The sequence below is a fragment of the Felis catus genome, chromosome B1 (genome assembly GCF_018350175.1).
Source record: "Felis catus isolate Fca126 chromosome B1, F.catus_Fca126_mat1.0, whole genome shotgun sequence".
Taxonomy (NCBI): Eukaryota; Metazoa; Chordata; class Mammalia; order Carnivora; family Felidae; genus Felis; species Felis catus.
The window spans coordinates 52294814-52321565 of NC_058371.1; the positions used below are offsets into that span (position 1 = coordinate 52294814).

Sequence of the window (26752 nt, forward strand, 5' to 3'; positions counted from 1 at the left end):
GCAATGAACAAGTGGAATATGAAATTTAAAACAATACCATTTACATTCACACCTCCCCCAAAATGAAATATTTACAAAATCTGTACAAGATCTCAATGAGGAAAACTATAAGATCTGATGAAAGAAATCACAGAACTAGCTAGTTTCCATGTTAATGATAGGAAAATTCAATACTGTCAGCATGTCAGTTCTTCACAAAATGGTCTATAGATTCAATGCAATCCCAAGGAAAAAAATGTGGTTATTGACAAAATGATTCTAAAGTTTATATGAAGAAGCAAAAGAAGCAGAATAGTCAACGTAATAGTAAAGGAGAAGGCCAGAATCAGGAGACTGATGCTACCCAACTTCAAGATTTACTATAAAGCTACAGTAACCAAGACAGTATAGAATGAATAGACAAATAAATCAATGGAACAGAATAGAGACCCCAGAAAGTTATACAAATATAGGCACTAGATCTTTCATAGAAGTACAAAGGTAACACAATAGAGGAGAGTCTTCAATAAATTGTGTTGAAACAGCTGGACATCCATATGCCATACACACACACACACACACAAATATATATAATATATAATATAGACACAGACCTTACACCTTTCATAAAAATTAACTCAAAATGGTTTATAGACCTAAATGTAAACAACAAAACTATAAAAATCCTACATAGGAGGAAACTTAGATGACCTTAAATATGGTGATTACTTTTTAGTTACAACACCAATGGCATAATTCATGAAAGAAACAATTGGTAAACTGGACTTATTAAAACAAAAACTTCTATTCTGCAAAAGACATTGTTAAGAGAATGAGAAGACAAACCACAGAGAAGGAGGAGTTATTTGCAAAAGACCTATCTGATAATGGACAGTTATTCAAAAAGTATTTTTTAAAACTTTTAAAACTCAAAAATAAGAAAATGTACAACCAGTTAAAAGCAAACAAGAGATCTGTACATATATCACACCAAAGAAGATTGATGCCAAGCAAATATATAGAAAAATGCTTAAAATCATGTCAATAGGGATTTGCAAATTAAAACAAGATACCACCACACATGTGCAGTGAATATCTAAAACAACACCAGAGGGGCGCCTGGGTGGCTCAGTCGGTTAAGCGTCCGACTTCGGCTCAGGTCATGATCTGCGGTCCGTGGGTTCGAGCCCCGCGTCTGGCTCTGTGCTGACAGCTCAGAGCCTGGAGCCTGTTTCAGATTCTGTGTCTCCCTCTTTCTCTGACCCTCCTCTGTTCATGCTCTCTGTCTCAAAAATAAGTACATGTTAAAAAAAATAATAATAATAAAAAATAAAACAACACCAGGGGCACCTGGGTGGCTCAGGCAGCTAAGCAACCACCTTCGGCTCAGGTCATGATCTCACGGTTTGTGGGTTCGAGCCCCGAGTTGGGCTCTGTGCTGACAGCTCGGAGCTGGGAGCCTGGAGCCTGCTTCCGATTCTGTGTCTCCCTCTCTCTCTCTGCCCCTCCCCCACTCACACTCTGTCTCTCAAAAATAAATAAGTAAAAAAAATTAACTAAAAAAAATAAAAGCAACACCAAATGCTGGTGAAGATGTATCAAGTACTTTTATTGTTAGCTGGTAGCAATGCAAAATGGTACAGCCACTTTGGAAGACAGTTTGGGAGTTTTCTCACAAAACTAAACATACTCTTACCAAACAATCCTGCAGTTGTTCTCCTGGGTATTTACCCAAAGGAGTTGAAAACTTACGTCCACACAAAAACCTGCACATGGATATTTACTGCTGTTTTCTTCACAATTGAGAAAGCTTGGAAGCAACCAAGATTCCTTGGAAGCAACCAAGATTACAAGGGAGTGGTGAATGGTTAAACTGTAGTATGTCCAGATATTGGAGTCTTTTTCAGTGCTAAAAAAAGCAATGAATATTATTCAGAATTATGACAAGACACGGAGGAAACTTTAAATGCATATTACTATGTAAAAGAAGCCAATGTGAAAAGGCTACATAGTGTATGATTCAGCTAACGACATTCTGGAACAGGCAAAACTATGGAGACTATATGATGGTTAGTGTTATATGTTAACTTGATGGGGCCATATGGTGCCATGATTTTTTTATTTGTTTGTTTTTTAATTTCTTAAATTAAAAAAATTTTTTTTTCTAATCTTTACTTTTGACAGAGCATGAGCAGGGGAGGGACAGAGAGAGGGAGACACATAATCTGAAGCAGGCTCCAGGCCCTGAGCTGTCAACACAGAGACCGACGTGGGGCTTGAACTCACGGACCGCGAGATCATGACCTGAACCAAAGTCAAATGCTTAACCGACTGAGCCACCCAGGTGCCCCTGGTGCCATGATTAAATATTATTTCTGGGTGTCTGTGAGGATGTTTCCGGATGAGATCAGCATTTGAATAAGTGGGTTTAGTAGACTGCCCTACTCAGTGTGAGTTGGTATCATCCAATCCATTGAGAGCCTGAATAGAACAAAATGCAGAGGAAGGAAGAATTTGCTCCCTGCAGCAACTATTGCTGTGGTGTTCTTACAGGGAATGTCTATATCCCTCATTTCTTCTACATTTATTAGTTGGAATTCTTCTGTAAGAAAGAGTGGTCTCTTCTACTTCATTTATTTACTCATTGTTTATATCAATATAGACTAGAGGATATTTATATTATTTTTTATTATTTGGGTTTGTGATCTGAGAATGAAAACCTCAACCCTGAAAATGGAGGGAAAGTCTGAGTATTATCAGAATCTAAATTGGAGTAACAGAAACCTGCTCTGATGACTTAATCCAAAGGATATGAGGAAGACAGACTTGGCAAAGCTGGAGAATTAGCCTGGAAAGGCGTCTGGGAGTCTGGAAGCCCCCAGGCGGTGGCCCCCAGGCAGGACTGACCTTCTTGGAGGGGACCTCGGTTGCTGGGGGCCGGTTCTGCTGTTTTCAGCCTCTCTAACCACTCCAACCAGGATTCAAATCCACTGGAAGTGCCTCTCTCTTGGCTGGAAGAGGAAGAGGGCTGATGATGTTACTACCAGACTGTTTCCGTGAGAAAGAGAGGAAATTGATGGTAGGTAGCCAGAAACCACGCAGCTTTCAGTCCCTTGTAAATCCACCCTCCTCCTTGCCCTGGTCCTCGGAAACAAAGGCTTAAGCCACGCCTCTCTCTCCCCTACCCCATCCCGGATCCCGATCAGCAGCAAAGTCAGTGGGTTGCTCCACTCAGCAACTTCCCCACCTCCAACCCCACTCAAAGCAAGCTCCGGCTCTCTGATGCCATCACAAGGTTTGAGGAAAACAAACAAACAAAACCAAACAACAAAAACAAAAAACAAAACCTCGTGATATGATACGATGTATTAGAAAGGACCCAGTGCCTGGGGGCAGCATTCTAGTCCCTTGGCCTTGAGCAAATGTCTTTACCTTCTGGAAGGGTCTTTGCCTTTTCCACTGTGAAGGGGGTATGGTGCCCTTCATAATCTCTGAAGTCTCCTGAGAGGTTAAAAAGCCTGTAATTAAGAGTTTAGAGTTCAAGTGCAACAGAGAAAACACATAATGAGGATTATGTCATATGAAAAAATGTTGAAGAAATGGAGCATTCTAAGTGTCTGTAAAACAAAATTAGACCTATTTAATGAGGTCATAGATTCTTAATGTTGGAGGAGACCTTCCTTAGAGCTGTTTTCCAAAATCCTGATGTGCGTGAGAATCGCTTGGGGATCTTTTAAAACGCAGTGATTCAGTAGATCCGGGTGGGGGGATGGGCACTGCTTTGTCTCAGCTTTGACTGCACATTGGAATCTCTTGAGGAGCTTTTAAAAAATACTTAAGCCTGGGCTCCTCCTCCCCCAACCCCACAAACGAGATTCTTATTCATTTGATTCAGAGTACCGTCTGGTTATTGGGAGAGTCAAAAACTCCCAGGTGATTCTAACAGGCAGCGAAGTCTGAGAACTGGGGCCTGAGACCAGAGCTTCTCCAACTTTAGCGCGCATGAGCATCACCTGGAGGACTTGTTAAAACACAGCTGGCGGGGCCCCGCCCCCAGAGATCAGGACTCTGCAGGTCTGGGATGGGGCCCCGGATTTTCGTGTCTAACAAGTTCCCAGGTGATGCTGACTCTGCTGGTCCGTCGCCTTGGGGGCCATCTACTTTGACATTGATGTTTCCCATGTGGGAAACCAAGATGAAATGACTCGCTCAGGGTCTTCCCATACCAGGTCTCCTGTCTCCGGGTCCCGGGGTATTTCCTGAGCCAATCCTTCCAGCTTCCTCTTCGGCGTCCCGCCTTCATCCCCAGGTTCCCTGCGGAGCCGCTCAACAGCAGCCCGAGCCGGTTCTCAGGCGTACGGCGGGGCCGATTTCCGTGTAGTGAGACGCCCTCGCAGAGCTGCCGGCACCCTGAAGGTGCCCCGTGAAGGCTGGCAGGCTGGCACCGCCGCCGAAGCCCGGTACACCGCGCGCGTCCCTCGCAGTGGCTTAATTCTCCACCGGGTCGGTCGGAGGCGGAGGCCTATACTGGCGGGGGAGGGTTGCCAAGGCAACGGGAGCCCTCCCTCCGCACACACCCCTCCCGCACCCCGGCCCCTTGCTGACCTGGAGCCGCCGCCCGGGCGCGGGCTGAAGAAAGGGATTGGTGAGCGGAGGGGCGGGTTCGGGCGCAGAGAAGATAAAGGCGCTCGGGTTTCTGCTCGCGGCGCTAGGATCTCGGGCCACGTGCTGCTGCAGCTTGGGCTCTCGCAGCTCAGCATTTCTGGGAGGCTCCTTCGGAAGGTCAGTGCGGAGGTGGCCGGACGCTACCCCGGCGGCTGTACCCAGGAGCAGATCCACCACCGCCCCCCCGCCTTCCCCGTCTCCCGTTGGGACTCCGATCGATGTGACCCGGCCGTGAGCGCGGGTCTCCAGCCGTCGCCGCGGAGCTGGGAGCCGGGAGCCCGGGCCCGGAGGCCCGGGGGCGGGGGTGGACTGGGAGCCGCTCGGTCGACCGGACGCGACCCCCGACCCCTTCCACTTTCCACCAAGGAATAGAGATAGGCGCGGCTGTTCTCGTAAAACCGGTTTACCCGGTCAACTCCCAGGGAGGATGGGACCCCACACCCTTTTCCCCAGGAGCCAGGCTGAGGTCGGGAGACCCGTGTGCGGCTCACCCCCCGCGTCTTCCTGGGTCCCCTCTCCCCGGCAAGTGTGCATGGGAGGAGGACACCCGCTCTTCAGAGCCGGACTGCCCTCTGAGACCCTCTGTATCTCATGCTTTTTAAAACTCTGGCATTTTTTTCTAGACCATTTCTGGCTTTCGGCTCATCCCCACAGTAAATCCAGATTTTACCAGCTCGTTGATGGAGTCTTTGCGTTTAGCAGTGTGGCTAAGGGCTCTAACTAGATTGCTCCATTAAATCCTCTCAGTAATCTAGTGTGGTGGTCCCATCATTTTCCCCTTTCTAAAACTGAGGAAACTTGAAGTTTGGCAAAGGCGTGTAGGCAGGCTCTCACAGCAAGAGAGTTGGCGGTGTCCTGAACCCCTTAGGCTGCTCGGGTGTCCCCCTAGGGAGGGGCGCAGAGGAACCGCATTGGAGGGGGCTTGGGGGGGGGGTGTGGAGGGTACCTTCTGCGCGACCACAGGGATGTTCCTCTTTGTCGTCTTCTTGGGTACCTGATCGCATCTCTTTTCTTGTAGGAGAAGAGTAGGGATGGTGGGAAGGAGCGTTTGACACCCAACGAATCTGGTTTCCTACCCCTTCTTGGTGATTAGTATTTGCCTGACCTTGGACAGGTCAATTCATCCTGCCAAACGGAGAAAAGATGTCAGCTTCAGGGTTACCGTGAGGGTTCAGTAAGAGTTCAGGAAAGCAGGTATTTGATCAATGGTCGGTAGTTATGAGGTGCCTGGTTTTTCTTTGGGTCGGTACTGTTAAGAGTACACATTTAGTATTATTTAGTCAACCGGAAGATTGAAAGGAGAGATTGCCTTGCATGTGTTTTATAAGTGTTATTGGTCCTTAAAACAGGCTTAGAGGGAGAAGTGAAGGTGGGCGTGGTCAGCAGTTTACTGGAGCAAAGAAAGTAATCGTCCACTAGGCTAGGGCACATCTTCCTTGAAAGCAGTTTCACCGATTGCAGGGTTAGGAAGCCCCACTTTGAGGAGTAGGGAATGAAGGTTGGGAGCAACCGGTGGGTCCTGGAGACACCTGAGACTGGGAGAAAAGATGAAGCCGGTAGAACACAAGAGGTTTCAGCAGAGGGAGGAGAACAAATTGGGGAGTTAAGTGGGAAAAGGGCTTGGGAGTTTGGGTGAGACTGGAGTTTGGTAGGCACCAACTGAACTGTTAGGTCTCTGGAGACAGCATTGATCTCTACTGGGCAAATTTTCTAGCTCCTCAGCAACATATGTCTGTGCAGACCATTTGTTGGTGCTGGAAACTTTTTCTAAAAGGGCATTTAGGGGTGCCTGGGTGGCTCAGTTGGTTAAGCGCTGGACTCTTACTTTCGGCTCAGGTCATGATCTCAGGGTTGGTGAGATCCAGCCCGGTGTCAGGCTCCCAGACCCTGTTTGGGATTCTCTCTCTACCCCTCCCCCGCTTGCACACAGTGCTCCCTCTCAACTTGTTTATAAACATTTTTTTTTAAATTTTTTTTTCAACGTTTATTTATTTTTGGGACAGAGAGAGACAGAGCATGAACGGGGGAGGGGCAGAGAGAGAGGGAGACACAGAATCGGAAACAGGCTCCAGGCTCCGAGCCATCAGCCCAGAGCCTGACGCGGGGCTCGAACTCCCGGACCGCGAGATCGTGACCTGGCTGAAGTCGGACGCTTAACCGACTGCGCCACCCAGGCGCCCCTATAAACATTTTTTTTAAAAAATGAATTTAAATTTTATTTTAAATTGTGGTTGCAATCGCATAATGTAAAATTTACCACGTTAACCATTTTTAAATGTACAATTCAGTGGTATTAAGTATATCCATGTTACTGTGCAACAGATCTGTAGAACTTTTTTCATCTCAGAAAACTGAAAGCATATGTCAATTAATTAAACACTGATATTCCTTCCCCGTTATCCCCCACTCCTTGGCAACTACCTTTCTACTTCCTTTTTCTGTGATCTTCATTACTTTCGATACCTTGTAGAACTCGTAAGAGTGGAGTCATACTGTATTTGGCCTTTTGTGACGGACTCATCCATTTGGCATGTTCTGGGGGTTTATCCATGTTGTGGCATGTGGCACGATCTCCTTTTTCAAGGCTGAATAATATACTGTTGTGTGTATATACCACATTTTGTCTATCCATTCATCTGTCAGTGGCTGGATACTTTTACCTTCATGCATTAGTGCTGGAGATATGACTTAATAGTTCTTAGTTACTATCTCCATGGCTAAGAATGATTAGGGCTAGAATCGAAGGAGATCACAAGGCAACAAGCACATGAAGGGAAATTGATGGTGTACCCTCAAGGAAAAGGCCTATTTTGTTGGACTGAAGTGTTTCAATTTAGAGTTTCTTTTAATATTCCCGAAACAGAATTATCTATCTTCAGAGCAATCACAAGTGAAGTAAGTTTTTCCCCTGAGAAACTGAAGTAATTTTTTTCAGAGAACAGGGGCATTCTGTATTTTTTGTGTGGTGTAGACAAACCCTTGATATTTCCTGTTTTCTCCTTCCGGTCTATCTGTTCCACACAGTGTTTGGGGAGTACTGACATACATCAGGTACTCCTAGGAACTGCTCATAAGCACTCACAACTTTATGAGAGAGACAGCCATATTGTCTCCTGGCACCGAAAACCAACATGTCCAAATCCAAACTCCTTGTCTTCTCACCTGATCTGCTTCTCCAGGGAGCCCATTCTTACTGTAGCACAAATTAGAGACCTCAGTATTATTCCCCTTAATTCCTTAACTAGCCCTGCCATATCTGTACAATGACCAAAGCCACTTGAGCTCTGAGTCTTTATCTGTATCACCCCCACTCTTTTCCTGATGTCACTGCTGTCTTAGAGTTCTGTGGTTCATGCAGATAGGGTACATGCCAGGAGATGGGAAAAGTGGTATAGTAACCACCCTGGAGAGGCCTGGGTTCGGGAGGCACTTCATTATTTCTGGGGAGGAGTCTGTTGTTGACCTTTTTCTTTTTCATCCCTTTGCAGTTAAAGTAAACAAGGTGCTTGGGAGAGAGTCTATGGACTATAATCTGATCTTTAAAGAGGGACAGAGAATCTTTGATGGTTTCCCTTTATACATTTAATAACTAGGTTGGCAAGGCAAATTTTACTTTAGAGCAGCTCTCCTCAAAGTATGAGACAGATTTTAGGGTCTATGAGGTCAAACTGTTTTAAAAAGAAGACTGAGATGTTATTCGCCATTTTCATTCTTTCTCTGACAAGCATACGGTGGGAGTCTCCATGACTTGTGATGAGCCTTTCCTCTGATGGCTAATGAAATGTGTGCTTGTGTCTTCTAGAATCTCATGTTTCTAGAACTTTCTAAGGGTAAGTAGGCTTGGAGTATAAATATGTGTTTTCAGAGATAAACTCAGTTTATTTTTAGTACTTGTACTACATGCTTACTAGCTATCCAGTTATACCTACTATCACCTCTGTGACCTCGTTTTCTTTTATTAAGTCATTACTTTGAAATCTCTAAGTTTTGCATATATGGGAAAAAAAACCCACAAAAAGTAAGTATGCTTTGTAGTCTTGATTTGAAAACTTTTCTAAATTTTTAAATGATATAAAATTATTCTAAAATAAAAGATATTTATATATTTTTTATATATAAGGATAGATTGTTGGCTAAACAGGAAGATATTAGAAAACTTGATTTTTTTCTACTCAAAAATGTACCATTCATGTCTATAAAAGCTGGGGGAAAAAAAAATGAAATGATCTATCAAAATTGTCTGAATAATGGAAGGGAGGAATCTACTCCAGAGAAGTAGACAGAACTAAAAAAGACGTAAAAATGTGACAGATTGTGTCAGTTTTACATATGTTAGAAATTTACATTATATGTCTTATGCAGCAGAACCTTTTTTGAATAATATTATGGTACCAGTAGCATTATTCTGAGATCAACCATGCAGAGTCCTCTAAAGAAAAAAATGAATTGAATGGCTTAAATGTAGCTATGATGAGCTCTTTAAAAGCCAGAAATGATTTGTCACAGCTTTCCAAACTAGCAACGAAAAAGCTATTGAAGCTTCGGGCAGGCTAGGTTATCCAATTGCGGTGGCTGGAGAAACACAATAAAGCCTTGTTGGGATGAAAAAGCATTGAAAGGAATCATTAGCACTGTCACTTTCTAATAATACAGAAGCTTGTCAAATTAAAACTTTCGCTGCACACGTGAAGTCCGCGTTAGTATCTTAACAGAAGTGAATTTTACCTTACAAATCAATGGAAGAACTAGCAGCCTTGGCTAGATTTGTCATTTTGTTTGTATTCCTTTGGTATCAGCACCAAACCGCTCACCAGAGAGCATCTTTTCAGGAGGTGCTTGGCAGCAAATACAAGTGGTGCCAAAGTATTCAGCGTAGAAGAACACTTTTAAATTTCAGGCTTTATCTGGGGACGACTGCATTGAATTTGCACTGCTGGGGCAAAAACAGTGTTGACTAAAACTACTGGTGCCTTTACAGGAATCGAGGCCGTGGCATCAAACAGCCAGTAGATGGTCTTCTCCGTGGGCTTTCAATAAAAAAATAGAAAAGAAAAGAAAAATTTGCCAGATTTACTTAAGAATGCCCTTTATATAATAGTAAAAATGTGAAGCTTTATTAAATCTTGACCCCGGAGGACCTATCTTTTTAGGATGCCATGTGGTAAGTGGATGCACCTGTTCTATGTCGAGGTGGGACGGCTTACTTGAGGTAAAGCACCTGAATGATTGAATTGTGAGGTGAACCACCCTCCCTCCCCGCCCCCCCCACTTTGTTTTTAATGGAAAATTATTTTTGTTTCAATGAATAACTGAAAATCTAGGGTTATTCATACTTGGATGGTTGGAATACATTTTCTTTCTCTCTCCCAAAAATAAACATTAAAAAAAAAAAAAAAAGTGTGTGAGTGCAAGCGGGGGAGGAGGGCAGAGAGAGGGGGACAGAGGATCTGAAGTGGGCTCCCCAATGACAGCGAGCCCAATGTGAGGCTTGAACTCACAAACTGTGAGATCATGACCTGAGCCGAAGATGGGCCCTTAATCAACTGAGCCACCCAGGTGCCTCTGGAATACATTTTCTAAAAAATGAACCAAGTGAGCTTGTCAATTCAAGAAAACAGCTAATGGTGTTTATTGCCAAGTAACTTGTATCCACCACTTCGAGCTTGATAGCTTCCCAGTATTTAGAAGTTTTCTGATGAGATCAGTGTGACTTGTTGATATTGTATAGTGAAGTGTGTTAACATTTGGAAGCCCTGCTTAACTTGCTGAACCAGTATACGAGATTACAAAATCATTCAGGGGTAAAGGATCCATTCAAAGCACTAGATAGACCAGTGGGTTTTAATGTAATGGGGTGCATTGATGGCTTCAGATTCTACTTTGCAGGTAACCTTTAAGAAACTACCATGTGTTGAGTTTGGGATAGCAAAGATGAGTATCCAGAATTCTCTGAAAAGGCTTTTATTTATTTTATTTTTTTAAGATTTATTTATTTATTTTGAGAGAGAGAGACCGCACTGAGTCGGGAGAGGCAGAGAGAGGGAGAGAATCCCAGGCAGGCCCTGCACTGCCAGCTCAGCCCAACGTGGGGCTTGAACTCACTATACTCTCGTGACCTGAGCCAAAATCAGGAGTCTGATGCTTCACTGACTGAGCCACCCAGGCACCCCTGAAAAGGCTTTTAAAACACTGCTCCCTTTCCCCATTCTTTTGCCGTGTGCTGGAGTTTTTTATACATACTTCAGTTTAAGTCACAGATGGGGTGCAGAAGCATGTGTGAGAATCCAGCTGTTTTCCATTAAGGCAAACAACAAAGATGTACAAAATGTAAACGGTGGCACTCTTCTCACTAGGTTTTTTTTTTTTTCTTTTTTTTTTTTTCAACGTTTATTTGTTTTTGGGACAGAGAGAGACAGAGAATGAACGGGGGAGGGGCAGAGAGAGAGGGAGACACAGAATCGGAAACAGGCTCCAGGCTCTGAGCCATCAGCCCAGAGCCCAACGCGGGGCTCGAACTCACGGACCGCGAGATCGTGACCTGGCTGAAGTCGGACGCTTAACCGACTGCGCCACCCAGGCGCCCCAACTCACTAGGTTTTTTTAAAAAATGTGGTTATTTTCATAAAAATATGTCTCGATTTTGCTTTCTAACACAACAAATGTTGTCCGATGTAACCCACATAAACAAAAGCTCTTTTTCGTCTTCAATTTTTAAGAATGTAAAGGGGTCCTGAGACCAGAAAACCTGAGAATTGCTGCCTTAAGACTATGAAATTGAACTTGGCCGTAAGTAGCGAGGTGATAATCTTGACTTGGAAAAGCGACCTGCTATTGTTGGTTGGGAGTTTTGTTTTCAGTGCCCATGCATGGTTAATCAGAGCGGTCCCATGATGGCGACAGTACTGTGGCTTGGTGTTTAAGAACTAACTGGTTGACTCCCTGGCCCGTGGCATATAGTGGGAGTGCGAGTTTCAAATGTTAGCTGTTAGTAGTAGTGAGATAAGAACCAACTCAGTTATGAATTGTCCACGTTGTTAACCTAAAATGCTTTATATTCGTTTAAGAATGTGAGCCTCCTCCATGCTTTCTCCTTGTGGGGAAAGAGATGAATGGAGTCGCAAGTCTTTTGTATCTTCAAGGTTTGCTTTTTCCCTGACTTCAGTCTCTTTAACCTTTATTTTCATTTCTTTAAGGTTTATTTTTGAGGGGGGGGAGGGGCAGAGAGAATGGGGGACAGGAACCGAAGCTGGCTCAGAGCTGACAGCAGAGAGCCCCGCCCATGGCTCTGACTTATGAACCACAGGCTCATGACCTGAGCGGAAGTTGGATGCTTAACCAGCTAAGCCACCCAGACACCCCTTCTTTAACCTTAAAAGAAAAAAAACTAGAGGCGCCTGGGTGGCTCAGTTGGTTAAGCGTCCAACTTTGGCTCAGGTCATGATCTCGCGGTTCGTGAGTTTGAGCCCCCTGTCAGGCTTTGTGCTGACAGCTCAGAGCCTGGAGTCTGCTTTGGATTCTTTGTATCCCTTTTTCTCTGCCTCTCCCCCACTTGGGGTCTCTCTCTCTCTCTCTCTCTCTCTTTCTCTCTCAAAAATAAACATTAAAAAAAAGAAACCCACTTTTTTCAACTAGCCATCCATTATTTGCTATGGGGAATGGAGAATTGTCTTGATATTTAAATGTTCTGCCAAATCTATCTGCTTCTTGGCTTCCTTGCCGTCCCCCTGGCACTTGCTGAAAAAAGCAGCTTTAAGCACCAGAAATCTGGGTCCGAGTGGGGCATGTTGGGTGGTGGCATCTCAGAGACCAGCATGCAGCACCAAGGAGCAGACGGCAGAATCCCAAGAAGCTTTTCCACCATTTGGCAAGGATGGTGATGGAACCATAACAACGGAAGCATTGGGAACTGTAACCGGGTCTCTTGGGCAGATTCTCCCAGAAGCAGAGTTACAGGACACGATCAGTGAAGTGGATGCTGATGATAAGGACACACTTGACCTCCTGGAATTTCTGACGATGATGGCAAAAAAAAAAAAAAATGAAAGGCACAGTGAAGAAGAAATTGGAGAAGCAGTCCGCGTGTTTGTTAAGGATGGCAATGGCTATGTGAGTGCAGGGCTTGGCCATGTGATGACAAATTTGGTGGAAAAGTGAGCAGATGGTAGGCTGATAAAACGATCAGGGAAGGGGTGCCTGGGTGGCTCAGTCGGTTAAGTGGCCGACTTCGGCTCGGGTCATGATCTCGCGGTCCGTGAGTTCGAGCCCCGTGTCGGGGTCTGTGCTGACAGCTCAGAGCCTGGAGCCTGTTTCAGATTCTGTGTCTCCCTCTCTCTGACCCTCCCCTGTTCATGCTCTGTCTCTCCCTGTCTCAAAAATAAATAAATGTTAAAAAAAATTAAAAAAAAAAAAAACGATCAGGGAAGCAGATATTCAGTCCAACTATGAAGAGTTCATACACGCAGTGACAGCAACGTGCAGATACTGCACAATGTGTTCCAAGTTATTTGCCTTTTTTTGGTAACTTGTCTGTAAAAGGTTTCCCCCTGCTGCCCAACAATATGCATGTATAGCAATTAGGACTTCATTCCACCGTGTTTCCTTCCCTTATCTTACTGTCATGGTCCTGAAACCTTGAGAAAACTGATCTAGTCACATGTGGCATGCGGCTGCCTCTGGATTAATCTAGGCCCTTCTGAACACCTAAACTGAGATGGAGTGGGTCAAAGGAGGAAAGATCTGGGTTATGCCTTTTTTTTAAGTAGTTTTCTTTAGGAAATGTCAGCATGTTGTAGAAGTGAGGAGCCAAGACTCAGTGTGGAGTATGGACAGTCAGCAATATGTACTTGAGCGTTGCACTATTGCAAAATGGGTGTATTATCCAGGTATTCACATGCTGTTTCTTGCACTACTGGTCCCATACTAGAAACATTTTTTTGATAGCTCCTTACTTTTTGAAGAGTGTTTTGTTTTTGTTTTTGTTTTTTTTTAATGAGCAAGAGGAGGCGGGGGAGAATCTTAAGCAGGCTCCACGCTCAGCCTGGAGTCAAACGCCAGGCTCCATCCTGTGACACTGGGATCGTGACCTGAGCAGAAATCAAGAGATGTTTAACCCACTGTGTGGGCCACACAGGTGCCCCACTTGCTTTTTAAATTTTGTGTAGCCACTTAAAGTGCTATGGCACAGTTTGCCTCGAATCCATTCCAAGTTGTGTGTTTGGTTTCCAATTTTAAAAAATTACAATTTACTCCACCCTGCCTCCCAACCCGGCCCCGCAAAAAAAAAAAAAAAAAAAAAAGAAGAAGAAAAAGAATCCTGTTCTTACCTGGTGTCGGGTGACAACCATGACTAAAAGGATGATTTCTCCAAACAAAGGTCTTTCTGAGATGCTTGGGCCTTTCCTGTAATGCAGTCCAGAGGAGGGGGGGCCTTTTGTCCAGTCCTGACCACCCCCCACAGCAAGCTAGAGAGGCTCCAGCAGAAGGCTCTCCTCTGCTTGTTTGGCAAAGTTGGCTGGGACTAAGGGCCCCCGTGCTTTGAAGGGCTGTGTTACTGTTCCTGCCTCAAGGCGCTGAGCGGAGCGTGGTAGCTGGCCAAGGTCAGATCTAAAACTGGCACCTACCTCTTCTCCTTGTATGATGCAAAACAGAAGGTGGTGGAGATCTTGTCAGCTCTTTGTAAAGGGGCAGGCCAGCAGGATTGGCTCTGAAGCTTTATCTCCCAGCTCTGCTGGAAAGCTTACTGTGGAAGCCACAGGGCCGTGTGCAGAGTGCGGTAGGCCTGACTTTAGAGGGTCGGAACCAGCAGAGCAAGCGGGGTAGCCCTGATTTACCCTTGTGACATGCTTGTCTGGGTGCAGGGCATGGAATCAGGAAAATGGAAGCCCTGCATGCGGATCTGGTCTCAAGCCATGTATGATTGGACCATCTTGGCCTCCTAAGGCCAGAACTGATTTCATGGTCAGTAAGCAATAAAACTGGTGAGGAAGGGGAGGGAGACTAAAATGTACGTGATCTGGAAGGAAAGGAGAAGATGGCTTTTTTGTTGTTGTTGTTGTTGTTGTTTATTCATCTGTTTTGGAGAGAGAGACTGAGAATCCCGAGCAGGCTCAGCACTGTCCGTGTAGAGCCCGACGCAGGGCGGGAACTCACGAACCATGAGATCATGACCTGAGCTGAGAGAAGAGTCAGATGCTTAACCGACTGAACCACCCACGTGGCCCAAAAATGACTTTCCTAAATGATCCTTTCTAAGGAGATGGCAGTAAACAAAGTAGTTACAGCTCATTAAATATCGCCAAGGGCCTTTTTATCTTAACCATCTGCTTTTCTAGTCTGGTTCGTTCTAAAGGTAACATCTGAGTGTTAGCACAAGATCTACAGGGCACTGGCTTATGAAACCTGGGACCTGTTTGTGCCTTGTGATGGTGCGTGGACAGACTGGTAACAGTTGTAAAGATTTGAAGGCTTCACTGGAATCCACTGACTTGGTGTTTCTGGCTGTATATACGGTCACCTCCACTGTGACCGTTAGATGCCATTGATGTCCATTGTGCGATGACAGTTCTAAATCTCTGCCCGGCTTTTGTTTGCCTACAGTGTTTGATGCCCTTTTCACAGAGCACAGCTCATGGCAGGCTCTTGACCGGCTTCCCACTCGGTAGCCTCTTTAGTTCAGTTCACGACTCCGAACGGTTTTTGGGTCATGAGCTGACAATCTTAGTGTTCATTTCAGTTAAAGAGCTTGAGTCTGGACGCGTTGGGAGAATAGAAGGTTGTGTAGTGAGCTCTGCTCCTTTATTACTGCAGGGTATTTGAAGAGCGATGCCGGTCGCCAGGATGCTGCGGCAGGTTGTGGGCCAGATGCCGGGGAGACCAGCCTGTGGCTGCTGGACCTCTGCCCCGCTGGCCCGGTTTCTGGGCACCTCCCCTCGGCAAATTCCAGCAGATGCCAACTTCTGCTCTTCCTCTTTCTCTGGAACAGACCAGCCACGCGTCTTAATTACAGGTTGGGGTGTTTTTTGTTCTTGTTTTTTGTTTCTTTTTTCCACATTTGAAACTTGATTCTTATTTTCTTTTCTGTGCTCTCTGTGTGACTTTGTGTTTGGAAGGTCTGCCATGTCACCAGCTAACATATTCATCAGAAACTACCTGTTCTGCTATTGGCTTCCTCCAGAATCTTGCAAACCCCAAATCCTTATTTTGTCACGGTTGCCAGTGCTTCATTTTCTTGTCACAATCTTTTTTTTTTTAATGTTTGTTTATTTTGAGAGAAGGGGGGTGGGGAGAGCACGAGCAGGGGAGGGGAAGAGAAAGAGGGAGAGAGAATCTCAAGCAGGCTACGTACTTACTATCAGCGAAGTGCACGATGGGGTACTCAATCCCACGAACCGTGAGATCATGACCTGAGCCAAAATCAAGAGTCCGATGCTTAACCAACTGAGCCACCCAGGTGCCCCTCCTTGTTGTAATTTTTTATGGTCTGAAGGGAGGATAGAGGGACCTGGGGGCCAAGAAGCTGCTGTGGAGCTCCGGTGTCCTTGGCTGCTGGGATGGCCTGGGGGGCGAGGGCTCACAGATAGGTCATATGCAGGGACTGGGGCATGGACTGTGCATCAGGCACAGCTTTTGTTGGCCAAACCCCTCAACCTGAACCTGGCGTCACCTGTCCCAAGCAGCTGCTGCGTGTTTGTGTGTGGGCAACAGAGAAGGCAGGTCAGGGCCTGAGGAACCCGTTGCCAACATCGCACAATGTTGTTGATCTCACCGCCGGACTCACACCCTGTGCTCCTGGCCTCGTGTACACCCAGCCCCTGATGTACACTCCTCGCTCTGGGCTTCACAGGGCACTCCGCGTCCTTCCAGCCCCCCCCAAGCCCACCTCTGATTTGACAGGCACGCTTTATTTCCTCCTTCCTGCCAGATTGTCTTCCCTTGGCTTCCTACCTTCTTCACACTGTGTGTGTGTGTTTCTGTCACTGCCGCTGCCTCTTCTCCTGCTGGAGACTGACCTCAGGTGTAGTCAGTTCCCCTCTGCACTGTCCTCCCTGGTTTACCTGCTTCTCTGGTTTACTCCTTCCTGCCTCCACCAACAGAGCATCTTCTAGAACCCAGTGGTGATGTTAGTGGGCTTGGTTCTAGTCCCACGGTAACAAGTGCTTACAGGAAACCCCACTTTCTGTATCTCCCCACCTCGTTTATTTCTCTCAGATGGAATTTGCAGTTACATTCCCCCAGATGTACCCATAGCCCCAACCTCTCCCACTTCTGTCAATGGCATATTTTGTTTTCAATGTTTATTTACTTTTGAGAGTGAGCGAGCATGCGCACAAGCAGAGGAGGGGCAGAGAGAGAGGGAGAGAGAGAATCCCAAGCAGGCTTTGTGCTGTCAGCACAGAACCCAACACAGGGCTTGAAGTCACAAACCGTGAGATCATGACCCGAGCCAAGATCAAGAGTCTGACGCTCAATAGACTAAGCCACCCAGGCGCCCCCGTCAGTGGCATTTTTAAGCCTCTAATCAGGAAGCTCTAAGATACATTTTTAATTTTCTTCATAGCTCCTTGTCGATACAGATGTTTGCCCCCTTTTCAGATGACTTCCTGGTTTGTCCCCTTTTTCCCCTCTCCTGTCAGCCCGGTTCTGCTGGAGGATGGGCTTCTGGATAATCCCACTGGAGGCTGACCTCAAACCCTTATATTTGAATGTCTTGGCACCTGTTGCACACAAGCATCAGAGCCCATCAAATAATGAGAGGCAATTCCTGGCCCAGGGAGCTAGGAGGTTGTCCGGCTTTCTTGTGATTTTTCTCTTCGTTCACCCTTGCTTTCTTTCCCACAACTACATGCTGGGAAGAGTTTTGTCTCTGAAACTAATGTTACCTGCATTGATCTCTGTCTTAGCTTGGAGGAGGTAATTTAGTTCTGTCAGGTCAGACTAGCACTTTCCCTAATTAGCTGAGATTGTCATATAGTCATCGTGTGTCATTGTGTTCTGGGAATAATTTAATCGGTTAGATTTGGATTAAAGGTCCACTTTTTTCTTCTTCATCTAGGGGGTCTTGGCCAGCTTGGAGTGGGGCTTGCTAACTTTTTGAGGTAAGAGCCCAAAACGCTAAGATTGAAAATCTGAATTCTTCAGTATGTACAGCTTGCCTTTGGTGCCGTTTTATTATTTAATTTTTCTCTTCCTTCTTGCCCCTTACCATTTTAAAGGTTTCCCAGCTAACTGGCTGTTTAGAATATGTTTTATTTTGCCTCTTAACATCATACACTTGTAACAGGTCCATGGCTCATCCTCTCCCACGCTGGTCCTTTTCCCTGTTTGAAAGAGTGTTTTCATCGGACCAGTTATATCCTAGATGTACCTCCTCATGTGTTTTGATTTTGTCCTTCAGGAAACGCTTTGGGAAGGACAATGTGATTTTGTCTGACATAAGGAAACCACCTGATCACATCTTCCACGGTGGTAAGAGATCAATATGTCTTGCTTTTGTTTTAGCTCTTGATTTTCAGATTCCAGTTAGAGAGGCAGTTCATGGAATCACTGTGTACAACAGCTCATAACCAGGCTTGTGATGAAAAGAAAGGCATTATTGGGGTGCCTGAGTGGCTCAGTTGGTTAAGTGTCCAACTCTCAAGCTCAGCTCAGGTCTTGATCTCAGGGTTGTGAGTTCAAGCACCGTGTTGGGCTCCATGCTGGGAGTAAAGCCTACTTTAAAAAAAAAAAAAAGAAAAGAAAAGAAAGGAAGACAGCACTTTTGAGGCAGAGTTGTGTCACTGTTAAAAATCTATGTTGTGGATGCCTGGGTGGCTCAGTCAGTTAAGCATCCAACTTTGGCTCTGGTCATGATCTCACCTGAGATCATCTATGAGGTGTCCAAGGTCCACATGGGACTGTGCTGACAGCTCAGAGCCTGGAGCCTGCTTCAGATTCTGTGTCTCCCTCTCTCTCTGTCCCTCCCCTGCTCATGCTCTATGTCTCTCTCTGTCTCTCTCTCTCAAAAATAAACATTAAAATAATAAATGAATAAATAAATAAAATAGAATAAAAATCTCATACATTTGTCCCTAGTAGTTCTGGGAAATGTCTGCAGTGATGCTGTTGTTTGCTCAAGTGTTACAAGAACAGGAGAGTTCTGAACATGAAGTAAAGTTTTGGAATATTTTGGGTGTTATCTGGGATAGTATTTTTGGAATAAAAACTTTGATTCCTGCCTTTTTGAGTGCTTAGTTAACTTCTTGGCTCAGAGGGAAAATAAACAAAAATCAAGTGCTCTAATGAGGAAAGGGAGCTTTAAAAATTTTATAGAAATTAATAGAAATTAATCTATTTCTGCATAGGCTTGCTCTTAAATTAATGTGCATACACACAAGGCCTCCAGACTCCTCTACTCAAGTTTTCTCCTACCTTGGAAACCTTTTTATAACGTCTGCGAGTCCTTTGTGGCTCCACGTCAGCATTTGGCTTACCGGTACTTACCATAACACCAAGTTTGAAAATTATTTCCACCAGCTGCCAGTACTGGGAGCCTGAAAGACTAGACCAGTACACAGAAGAGAGGCAGCAATGGAGGAGAGGGTGCCATTTAAGGGGTCTCTAGGAAGGGTTGAGTGTTACCATGTGGCCCCTGGGGGCAGTGGGGGAAGTTGCCACTGAACGAAACTGGCTCTTCCTCCAGCCTGACCGGGTATGATGAACTCCTGCTTATGGTTCTTCTCTACCAAGCTGTATATTCTTTCAAAACTCCACTTTTATATTCCTTTTAAAATAGGTAACTTTTCAACAGAGTGAAATCACTGTGTGCATGTCGGGTAGTATTAATGGCACCAACTCTGGAACCGGCTGCCTGGTTGTGACCCCAGTTCTTCCACTTGCTCTCTGTTTCATCCTGACTAGTTCTTACTTCTCTGTGCCTCAGTTTCCTCCTCAATAAAATGTATCTCCCTGAAAAACTGTAGGAGAGCTAGAGAGAGAGAAAGCCCGTAGGACAGTGCCTGGCAAGCGTAGGTCTTGTGTAAGCATTAGCTATTAGTACCTGTGGGGTGGTAGGGGTTTGTTACTCTTTTCATAAGAAAAATGCTGCATATTGTCCAAGTGGTTTAGTTACCAAGTTGACCCTACTGGAATTCACAAGCCAACAGGAGAGGAAGAGAAAGTTCACTTAGCTTTTTAAACCCCAAACTTGCGCATCTGTGGTCTTGCTGTGTTCCTCGTAGGCCCATTTATTTATTCTGACATTCTGGATTACAAGAATCTTCGGGAGATCGTGGTAAACAACCGCATTACCTGGTTGTTTCATTATAGCGCTTTGCTCAGTGCCATTGGAGAAGCAAACGTGTCCTTGGCCAGAGCCGTAAATATCACTGGTAAGTTTCTTGCCCCAAATGATCTGTTTGCCAGTGTTTTCAGTTCACCGGGAAGAGACTTTTCAGACTGTGACCATGTCTGTTCGCTTCAGGATTGCATAACGTCCTGGATGTTGCAGCAGAGCACAATTTGCGATTGTTTGTGCCTAGCACAATCGGAGCTTTTGGACCTACTTCTCCCCGGAATCCAACTCCCGATATCTGTATTCAGAGGCCCAGGACTATCTACGGGGTGTCCAAGGTCCATGCGGAGCTCATGGGAGAAGTAAGCATTGCTTGGCAAGATAACTCCGTGTTGCCTTTTCTGTTCGTTTTTGCCTCGAACACTTGCTGATTCATCCTTGGGGTGACTTTTCCCTGCCCCCGCCCCTTCCCAGCCCCCAGAAGTGCTCCTAAACTGATTGTGTTTGCCAAGTGGCGAGTCCTGATAGCTCCAGAAGAACTCCTCAGCCCTTGGCCACATGATAACACTCAGCCCTCCCTAGAGGCCTCTCAAATGGCACTCTCTCCTCCACTGCTGCCTCTCTTCTGTGTGCTGGTCCAGTCTTTCAAAAAGCTCCCGGTACTGGCAGTTACTGGAGGTGATTTTAAAACTTTGTGTTCTAGAGAACGTCAAATGACTTTGGGTTTTAGTTTTTTAAATAATCGTTGTCTTTATAACTCTACAGCAAATGTCAATTGGTGTTTGCTCCTTTAGCTGATATATCAGTTATTGCTCTCCTCTCCCCCTGCCCCCCCCACCCCCTGCACTTTCCACTGCTGCCTTGCAGGAACATGCCCGTGGAGAATTGTTCAGGACAATGAGCAGTGACTTGCTTCCAAACAAAGTCAGAAGCACCTAGTGCGGGCTGATTTATTATTTACCGTGTTAATATGTCACCAGAGTGATGATTTTTTGAAGAGAAAAACCTCAGGATTATTTATTAAAGAAAAATTAGTGACTCTTAGAAATCCTACAGTCTCCTTTCCTTAAGGAATATTTTAATAGAACTGCATGGAAAGATCTTTCACCAAAAAAAAGCGTTTTTTTTTGTTTGTTTGTTTGTTTTCTTTGCTCTATCTGATTGAAAAGACTGGTTTTAAAGTAGTTTTTCTCTTTTCTCTAGTATTATCATTACCGGTATGGATTAGATTTCCGATGCCTGAGATACCCTGGAATCATCTCTGCGGACTCCCAGCCTGGTGGAGGAACAACTGGTAAGTGTTGTTTTCTGTTTCTGTCCCATGTGAGAAGGGCTTTCTTAGTGCTGTGAAGAGGTGAGGGACTGGCCATCTTTTAGCTGTGTGCTCACAGATGTCCCACATCCCCTCTGGGAGGTGCATCTGAGAAACTCACGGAATCCTCTTGACTTGAACTTGTTAAGGGCAGCTCATGCTGGTGCTGCAAATCCAGCTCAGGATTGGCCACCCACAGTGCTGGAATCAGATTGTGTGTGAGGACATGTTTGTCACCTGCAATGTAGGAAGACACCAAATAGGAAATAGCCTCTTTTTTTTTTTTTTTTTTTAATGCAGCCTTTGTTTCTTCATGCAGAGAGTGTTGGGGTGGTTTTTTTTTTTTTCCATTTAAAAATTTTTTTAATGTTTATTTATTTTTGATAGAGAGACAGAGTGTGAGCAGGAGAGGGGCAGAGAGAGAGGGAGACACAGAATCTGAAATAGTACTGACAGCTCAGAGCTTGATATGGGGCTCGAACTCACAGACCTTGAGATCATGACCTGAGCCGAAGTTGGATGCTTAACTGACTGAGCCACCCAGTCGCCCCAAGAGCTTTGTTTCTTAATGCAGAAAATGGACTGTATGCATTGCGTATTTTATTTTATTTTTTATGATTTTTAAAAAATTTTTGCATACAGTGCAATATTGGTTTCAGGAGTAGATGCATTTTATTTAATTAATTTATTTATTTTTAATTTATTATTATTTTTTTAACATTTATATTTATTTTTGAGACAGAGAGAGACAGCATGAACGGGGGAGGGTCAGAGAGAGGGAGACACAGAATCCGAAACAGGCTCCAGGCTCCGAGCTGTCAGCACAGAGCCCGACGCGGGGCTCGAACTCACGGACCGCGAGATCATGACCCGAGCCGAAGTCGGCCGCTTCACCGACTGAGCCACCCAGGCACCCCAGTAGATGCATTTTAAAAGGAGCTTAAGTATTATTATAATTAATTTGGACTCAAGCATGCATTATATTCAGTAACCCCTATGTGAGGGGTCCTGAGATACAATATAAAAGATAAATCTTGACAAAATCTGAGGGATTTTAAAGGAGATTTTGGTTTGGGTTACTTTTGAAAAAGCTTTTGCCTTAATACAGTGCCTCTCCTAGGAATCCCTCAGGATCTTTGGGGTCTTTCAAGGGGTCTCAGAGGTCAAAACTGTTTTCATCTCAGTACTAAGATGTTGTTTGCCCTTTTTTCACTCCCTTCTATGAGGGCACGGAGGACTTTTTTAAAAGGCTGGGTGATGTGTGGTGGCCCAGTGGCCTGGACGCACAAGCAGGCCGCAGACCCCGGCTGTCTCCTTCTAAACCAAGCAGTGGAGAGATTGTCAAATGAGTAAAACATGCCATTTTTTTCACTAAATTTTCTTTTGTTTGGAAAATGTGTTCTTCATATAAAATATCATATATATATGAACATGTGATGGGTTTATTGTCATTTTAAAATGTAGTAATATTTTTTTTAATTCTCAGTTAATTTCTGGTGTGGTAGGTACTGATGTAACTCCCACTAATAAGACCTCCTGGAGGGGGGTCCTCAGTGTTGTTTAAGAGCATAAAGAAGTTCTGGGGCACCTGGGTGGCTCAGTCGGTTAAGCGTCCAACTTTGGCTCAGGCCATGATCTCGTGGTCTGTGGGTTCAAGCCCCGCATCGGGGTCTGTGCTGACCACTCAGAGCCTGGAGCCTGCTTCGGATTCTGTGTCTCCCTCTCTCTCTTTCTCTCTCTCTCTCTCTCTCTCTCTCTCTCTCTCTGCCCCTCCCCTGCTCATGCTCTGTCTCTCTCTGTCTCAAAAATAAATACAAACATTAAAAAAACATTTTTAAGAGTTGGATGCTCAGGGGCACCTGGGTGGCTCAGTCAGTTGAGCCTCCGACTTCAGCTCAGGTCGTGATCTCGCAGTCCAGAGGTTTGAGCTCCGTGTCAGACTCTGTGCCCACAGCTTGGAGCCTGGAGCCTGCTTCGGATTCTGTGTCTCCCTGTCTCTCTGCCCTTCCCCTGCTTGCACTCTCTCTCTCTCAAAAATAAATAAACGTTAAAAAATTTTTTTTTTTTTTAAAAAAGAGCATAAAGAAGTTCTGAGACTAAGGCTTCTGAGAACCACTGCCCTAATGCAAGAGGTTTTTAAGAAGACCCACAGACAGGATTCTCTTTCAGACTATGCAGTCCAGATCTTCCACGATGCTGTAAAGAATGGCAAATTTGAGTGCAACCTGAAATCCAGCACGCGACTCCCAATGATGTATATTGATGACTGCCTCAGGGCCACCCTGGAAGTCATGGAGGCCCCGGCAGAGTCCCTGTCCATGAGGACCTACAATGTCAATGCCATGAGTTTCACCCCTGAGGACCTGGCCCAGGAGCTTCTCAAGCACATACCAGAATTCCAGATCACGTACAATGTGGATTCTGTTCGACAGGCCATAGGTTGGTACATTGTTGCAAACCCCATGACAACCAAAGTTAAGCTTCAGTCTGGGCTGAGAGTCCCCTGAGGACACAAAGGGTGGCGGATAAGGAGGGCCTGACACTTTCTGCAGAAGGAGCTGCTATTGAGCCAACAGTTGCTACAGTTTGGGGAAATCCTACCTAAAAGGGGTGGAATAGTTCTGTTCCAAGTAAACAGCTTATCAGCATTTTGCCATTTTATAGTTTAGATGTAAAACAAGCAGACAGCGTAAGAAAATATCCCTGGGGTTTCCAATGCTGGGACTCTGCCACTGTGGCCCTTGAGCACTGTTTGAGTATAAGATTCCTACCTTACAACTTCGTGTCACATTTTCATAGTGTGTCACAATTCACAGTGTCTCACAGGAGGCATGTTAAGAGAAGGTGGCTGTGAATGCACATGATGGCCACTCTGGTCTGCTCAAAGGAAGAATTTCAAAAAGTGAATTTCCTTGGTGTACCTTGTACAGGAGACCTTCATATAAAATGTTCTAGACCTTTTTGCAAATCTAGAGCCTGAGTAACTTAAGTTTCTGTTCCATGTCTTTTCCTAGCGGATAGCTGGCCGATGAATTTTGATGACAGCAATGCTCGGAAAGACTGGGGGTGGAAACATGACTTTGATCTTCCAGAGCTGGTGACGACGATGTTGAACTTCCATGGCTCTGATACCAGAGTTGCCCAAGCTAACTGAGAGAATCATAAGGGAGGACTCCTGTATCCTGGACAGCTGTCAAGGGAAAACCATAATGACCCCAAGGTTATATACCCCAAGGAACCTCGATTATCAGGAGTGCAAGGACTAATTGGAGGAAATTTTGGCAGCTCATATTGAATTGCCAGATTGGAGAATCAAGTTGGCTTTTGCATTTTCAAAGTGCTATAGGTTTGGTGGTAGGAGTTCTCAATCTTTGCTGTTTGCCTAAACTTGCCCAAACACGCATATCACAGAATGAAGGCTTAAGTCATAATAGTTTCCATTTAGGTTAATTAAGATGAATGACCATTTTGGGGAAGGTGGAAGTATGTGATGTTTGTCTTTAATTAAATTTAATTTTCGTATCACTCCTAAGACTCCATTATTCTCTTGACTAGAGACCAAAGATTACATTTTTTTTTTTTAAAGTTTATTTATTTTTGAGACAGAGAGAGACAGAGCATGAACGGGGGAGGGGCAGAGAGAGAGGGAGACACAGAATCGGAAGCAGGCTCCAGGCTCTGAGCCATCAGCCCAGAGCCCGACGCGGGGCTCGAACTCACGGACTGCGAGATCGTGACCTGAGCCGAAGTCGGACGCTCAACCGACTGAGCCACCCAGGCGCCCCCCAAAGATTACATTTTAAAGACTATCCAAGATGATCTCCTAATTTGTAAGTATACTTTACTATCCCATCAGGACTTTAAAAATGTTTGACATATTCATGTTCATAATATACGTGAGATTTTAATACTTCTTCAACAATTATCACTTCTCATTTATTTTTCTGTAAAAAGACATATCTGTAGGACATTAGGAGTATCAAAGATGATCTAACTAATAATGGGTAGCACCTCCTACTTGGATTACCTTCCCGGTCGTGAGCTAAGTGTTGATTACCAGGACTGTAGTTCTCTCACCTGGCCTTGTCAATCTCCCCGAGGAGCTTCTCTCAATGTTCAGGTTTCTGGGCCCCATCCCTTCAGATGACTCAACAAATGGGGGTGGGAATTTCGAAAGGCCACTGGTTATTCTATTCCAGCTATGGCCTGCTGGACCAGGTCCAAACACTATTTTCTAAAGAGAACTTTTCTTGTGATAGCCTTTTTGTTACACACTTAGGCTGAGCTTTCAGAAGACCTGCTCTATACCCTCTGAAGCAATTCCTATGTAAATATATACAGGTTGACTTTTTTCCAGCTACCTCCGGATACCTGTGGAATTACTGGAGAGTGAAATTCCAAGATTAACCATGAGCATATTGGACAATAGCTCTCATGGACTAAAAGACATTTCTATTATGTGCTTACTGTCAATGTTTTGTATTTGGATTTTTTTTTTAATGTTCATCTTTGAGAAAGAGAGAGAGAGAGTGTGAGTGGGAAAGGGGCAGAGAGAGAGAGAGGGAGACACAGAATCCGAAGCAGGCTCCAGGCTCTGAGCTGTCAGTACAGAGCCCAACGTGGGGCTTGAACTCATGAGCCGTGAGATTGTGACCTGAGCCAAAGTCAGATGCTTAATCAACCTAGCCACCCCTGTATTTGGTATTTTTAACTGCAGGGTAGAAGTGTGAACTTTTTTGGAGGTATAACTGGATTTAAAATCTATTTAACTTTTAACTGGAGAACTTCTAAATAATTGAATTATTGGGGCACCTGGGTGGCTCAGTCGGTTAAGCGGCTGACTTCGGCTCAGGTCATGATCTCGCAGTCCGTGAGTTCGAGCCCCACATTGGGCTCTGTGCTGACAGCTCAGAGCCTGGAGCCTGTTTCAGATTCTGTGTCTCCCTCTCTCTGACCCTCCCCCATTCATGCTCTGTCTCAAAAATAAATAAACGTTAAAAAAAATTTTTTTTAAATAAAAAATTATTTAATAGTTATTTTGATATAGTTTTTTTCCCTACTTAATATAATGAAGCTTATATTGATGTGTATTATTTTCTAAAGCCAAACAGTAATGAGTTCTTTTTTAATGTTTATTTATTTTTGAGAGAGAGAAAGTAGAGGAGGGGCAGAGAGTGAGGGAAAGAGAGAATCTTAAGTAGGCTCTGCACCATCAGATCAGAGCCCCATGTGGGGCTCGAACCCACGAACTGTGAGATCATGTCCTGAGCCGAAGTCGGATGCTTAACTGACTGAGCCACCCAGGTGTCCCGTTTTTTTGTTTTTTGTTTTTGTTTTTTTTTTACAACTTTATTGAGATATATTTCATGTGCTGTTGAATTTACTCATGTATAGTTTTGTTTGGGTTTTTTTCCAGTTTTATCGAGAAATAGTTGATGTATGTCACTGTATAAGTTTAAGATGTACTGCGTGGTGGTTTGATTGGGAAGTGATTATGACAACAGGTTTAGCTAATAGCCATCATCTCC

The 26752-nt window shown here is 44.8% G+C and overlaps 1 protein-coding gene and 1 long non-coding RNA gene across 8 annotated transcripts; one reads left to right on the forward strand and one right to left on the reverse strand.

The window, feature by feature from the left end:
* Positions 1–1204: 1204 nt before the first annotated feature.
* Positions 1205–16868, reverse strand: LOC109498882. 4 transcript variants are annotated; one of them, XR_006596566.1, is made up of 7 exons: positions 16588–16866; positions 5591–5769; positions 4585–4752; positions 4206–4389; positions 3412–3497; positions 2887–2990; positions 1562–1888 (listed from the first exon to the last, which is right to left on the reverse strand). It is a non-coding gene; the product is annotated as an uncharacterized LOC109498882 (long non-coding RNA). The 4 variants fall into 4 exon arrangements; XR_002155865.2 differs by lacking the exon at positions 1562–1888 and adding an exon at positions 1205–1261 and having other exon boundaries at positions 4206–4752; positions 16588–16868; XR_002155867.2 differs by having other exon boundaries at positions 4206–4752; positions 16588–16867.
* On the forward strand, positions 4300–24749 carry LOC101083586 (L-threonine 3-dehydrogenase, mitochondrial). Of its 4 annotated transcripts, none has more exons than XM_045055657.1 (9): positions 4300–4439; positions 15451–15649; positions 17696–17738; positions 18038–18108; positions 19860–20009; positions 20102–20274; positions 21116–21206; positions 23301–23663; positions 24239–24749. In XM_045055657.1, exons 2-9 carry the CDS (start codon positions 15466–15468, stop codon positions 24376–24378), a joined length of 1215 nt encoding a protein of 404 aa, XP_044911592.1. In that variant the 5' UTR covers positions 4300–4439; positions 15451–15465; the 3' UTR covers positions 24379–24749. The 4 variants fall into 4 exon arrangements, with proteins under 4 accessions (XP_044911592.1, XP_044911593.1, XP_019684235.1 ...); XM_045055658.1 differs by having other exon boundaries at positions 23394–23663; XM_019828676.2 differs by lacking the exon at positions 4300–4439 and adding an exon at positions 4624–4761.
* The last annotated feature ends 2003 nt before the right edge of the window (positions 24750–26752 follow it).

Bases quoted from the DNA above. Each gene is read 5' to 3' on its own strand.
- LOC101083586 (XM_045055657.1), top strand. From the start codon at position 15,466: ATGCCGGTCGCCAGGATGCTGCGGCAGGTTGTGGGCCAGATGCCGGGG. The intron at 20,010-20,101 runs GTAAGTTTCTTG...TGTTCGCTTCAG, and splicing joins CAGAGCCGTAAATATCACTG to GATTGCATAACGTCCTGGAT. The intron at 21,207-23,300 runs GTAAGTGTTGTT...TTTTTAAAAAAG, and splicing joins GCCTGGTGGAGGAACAACTG to AGCATAAAGAAGTTCTGAGA.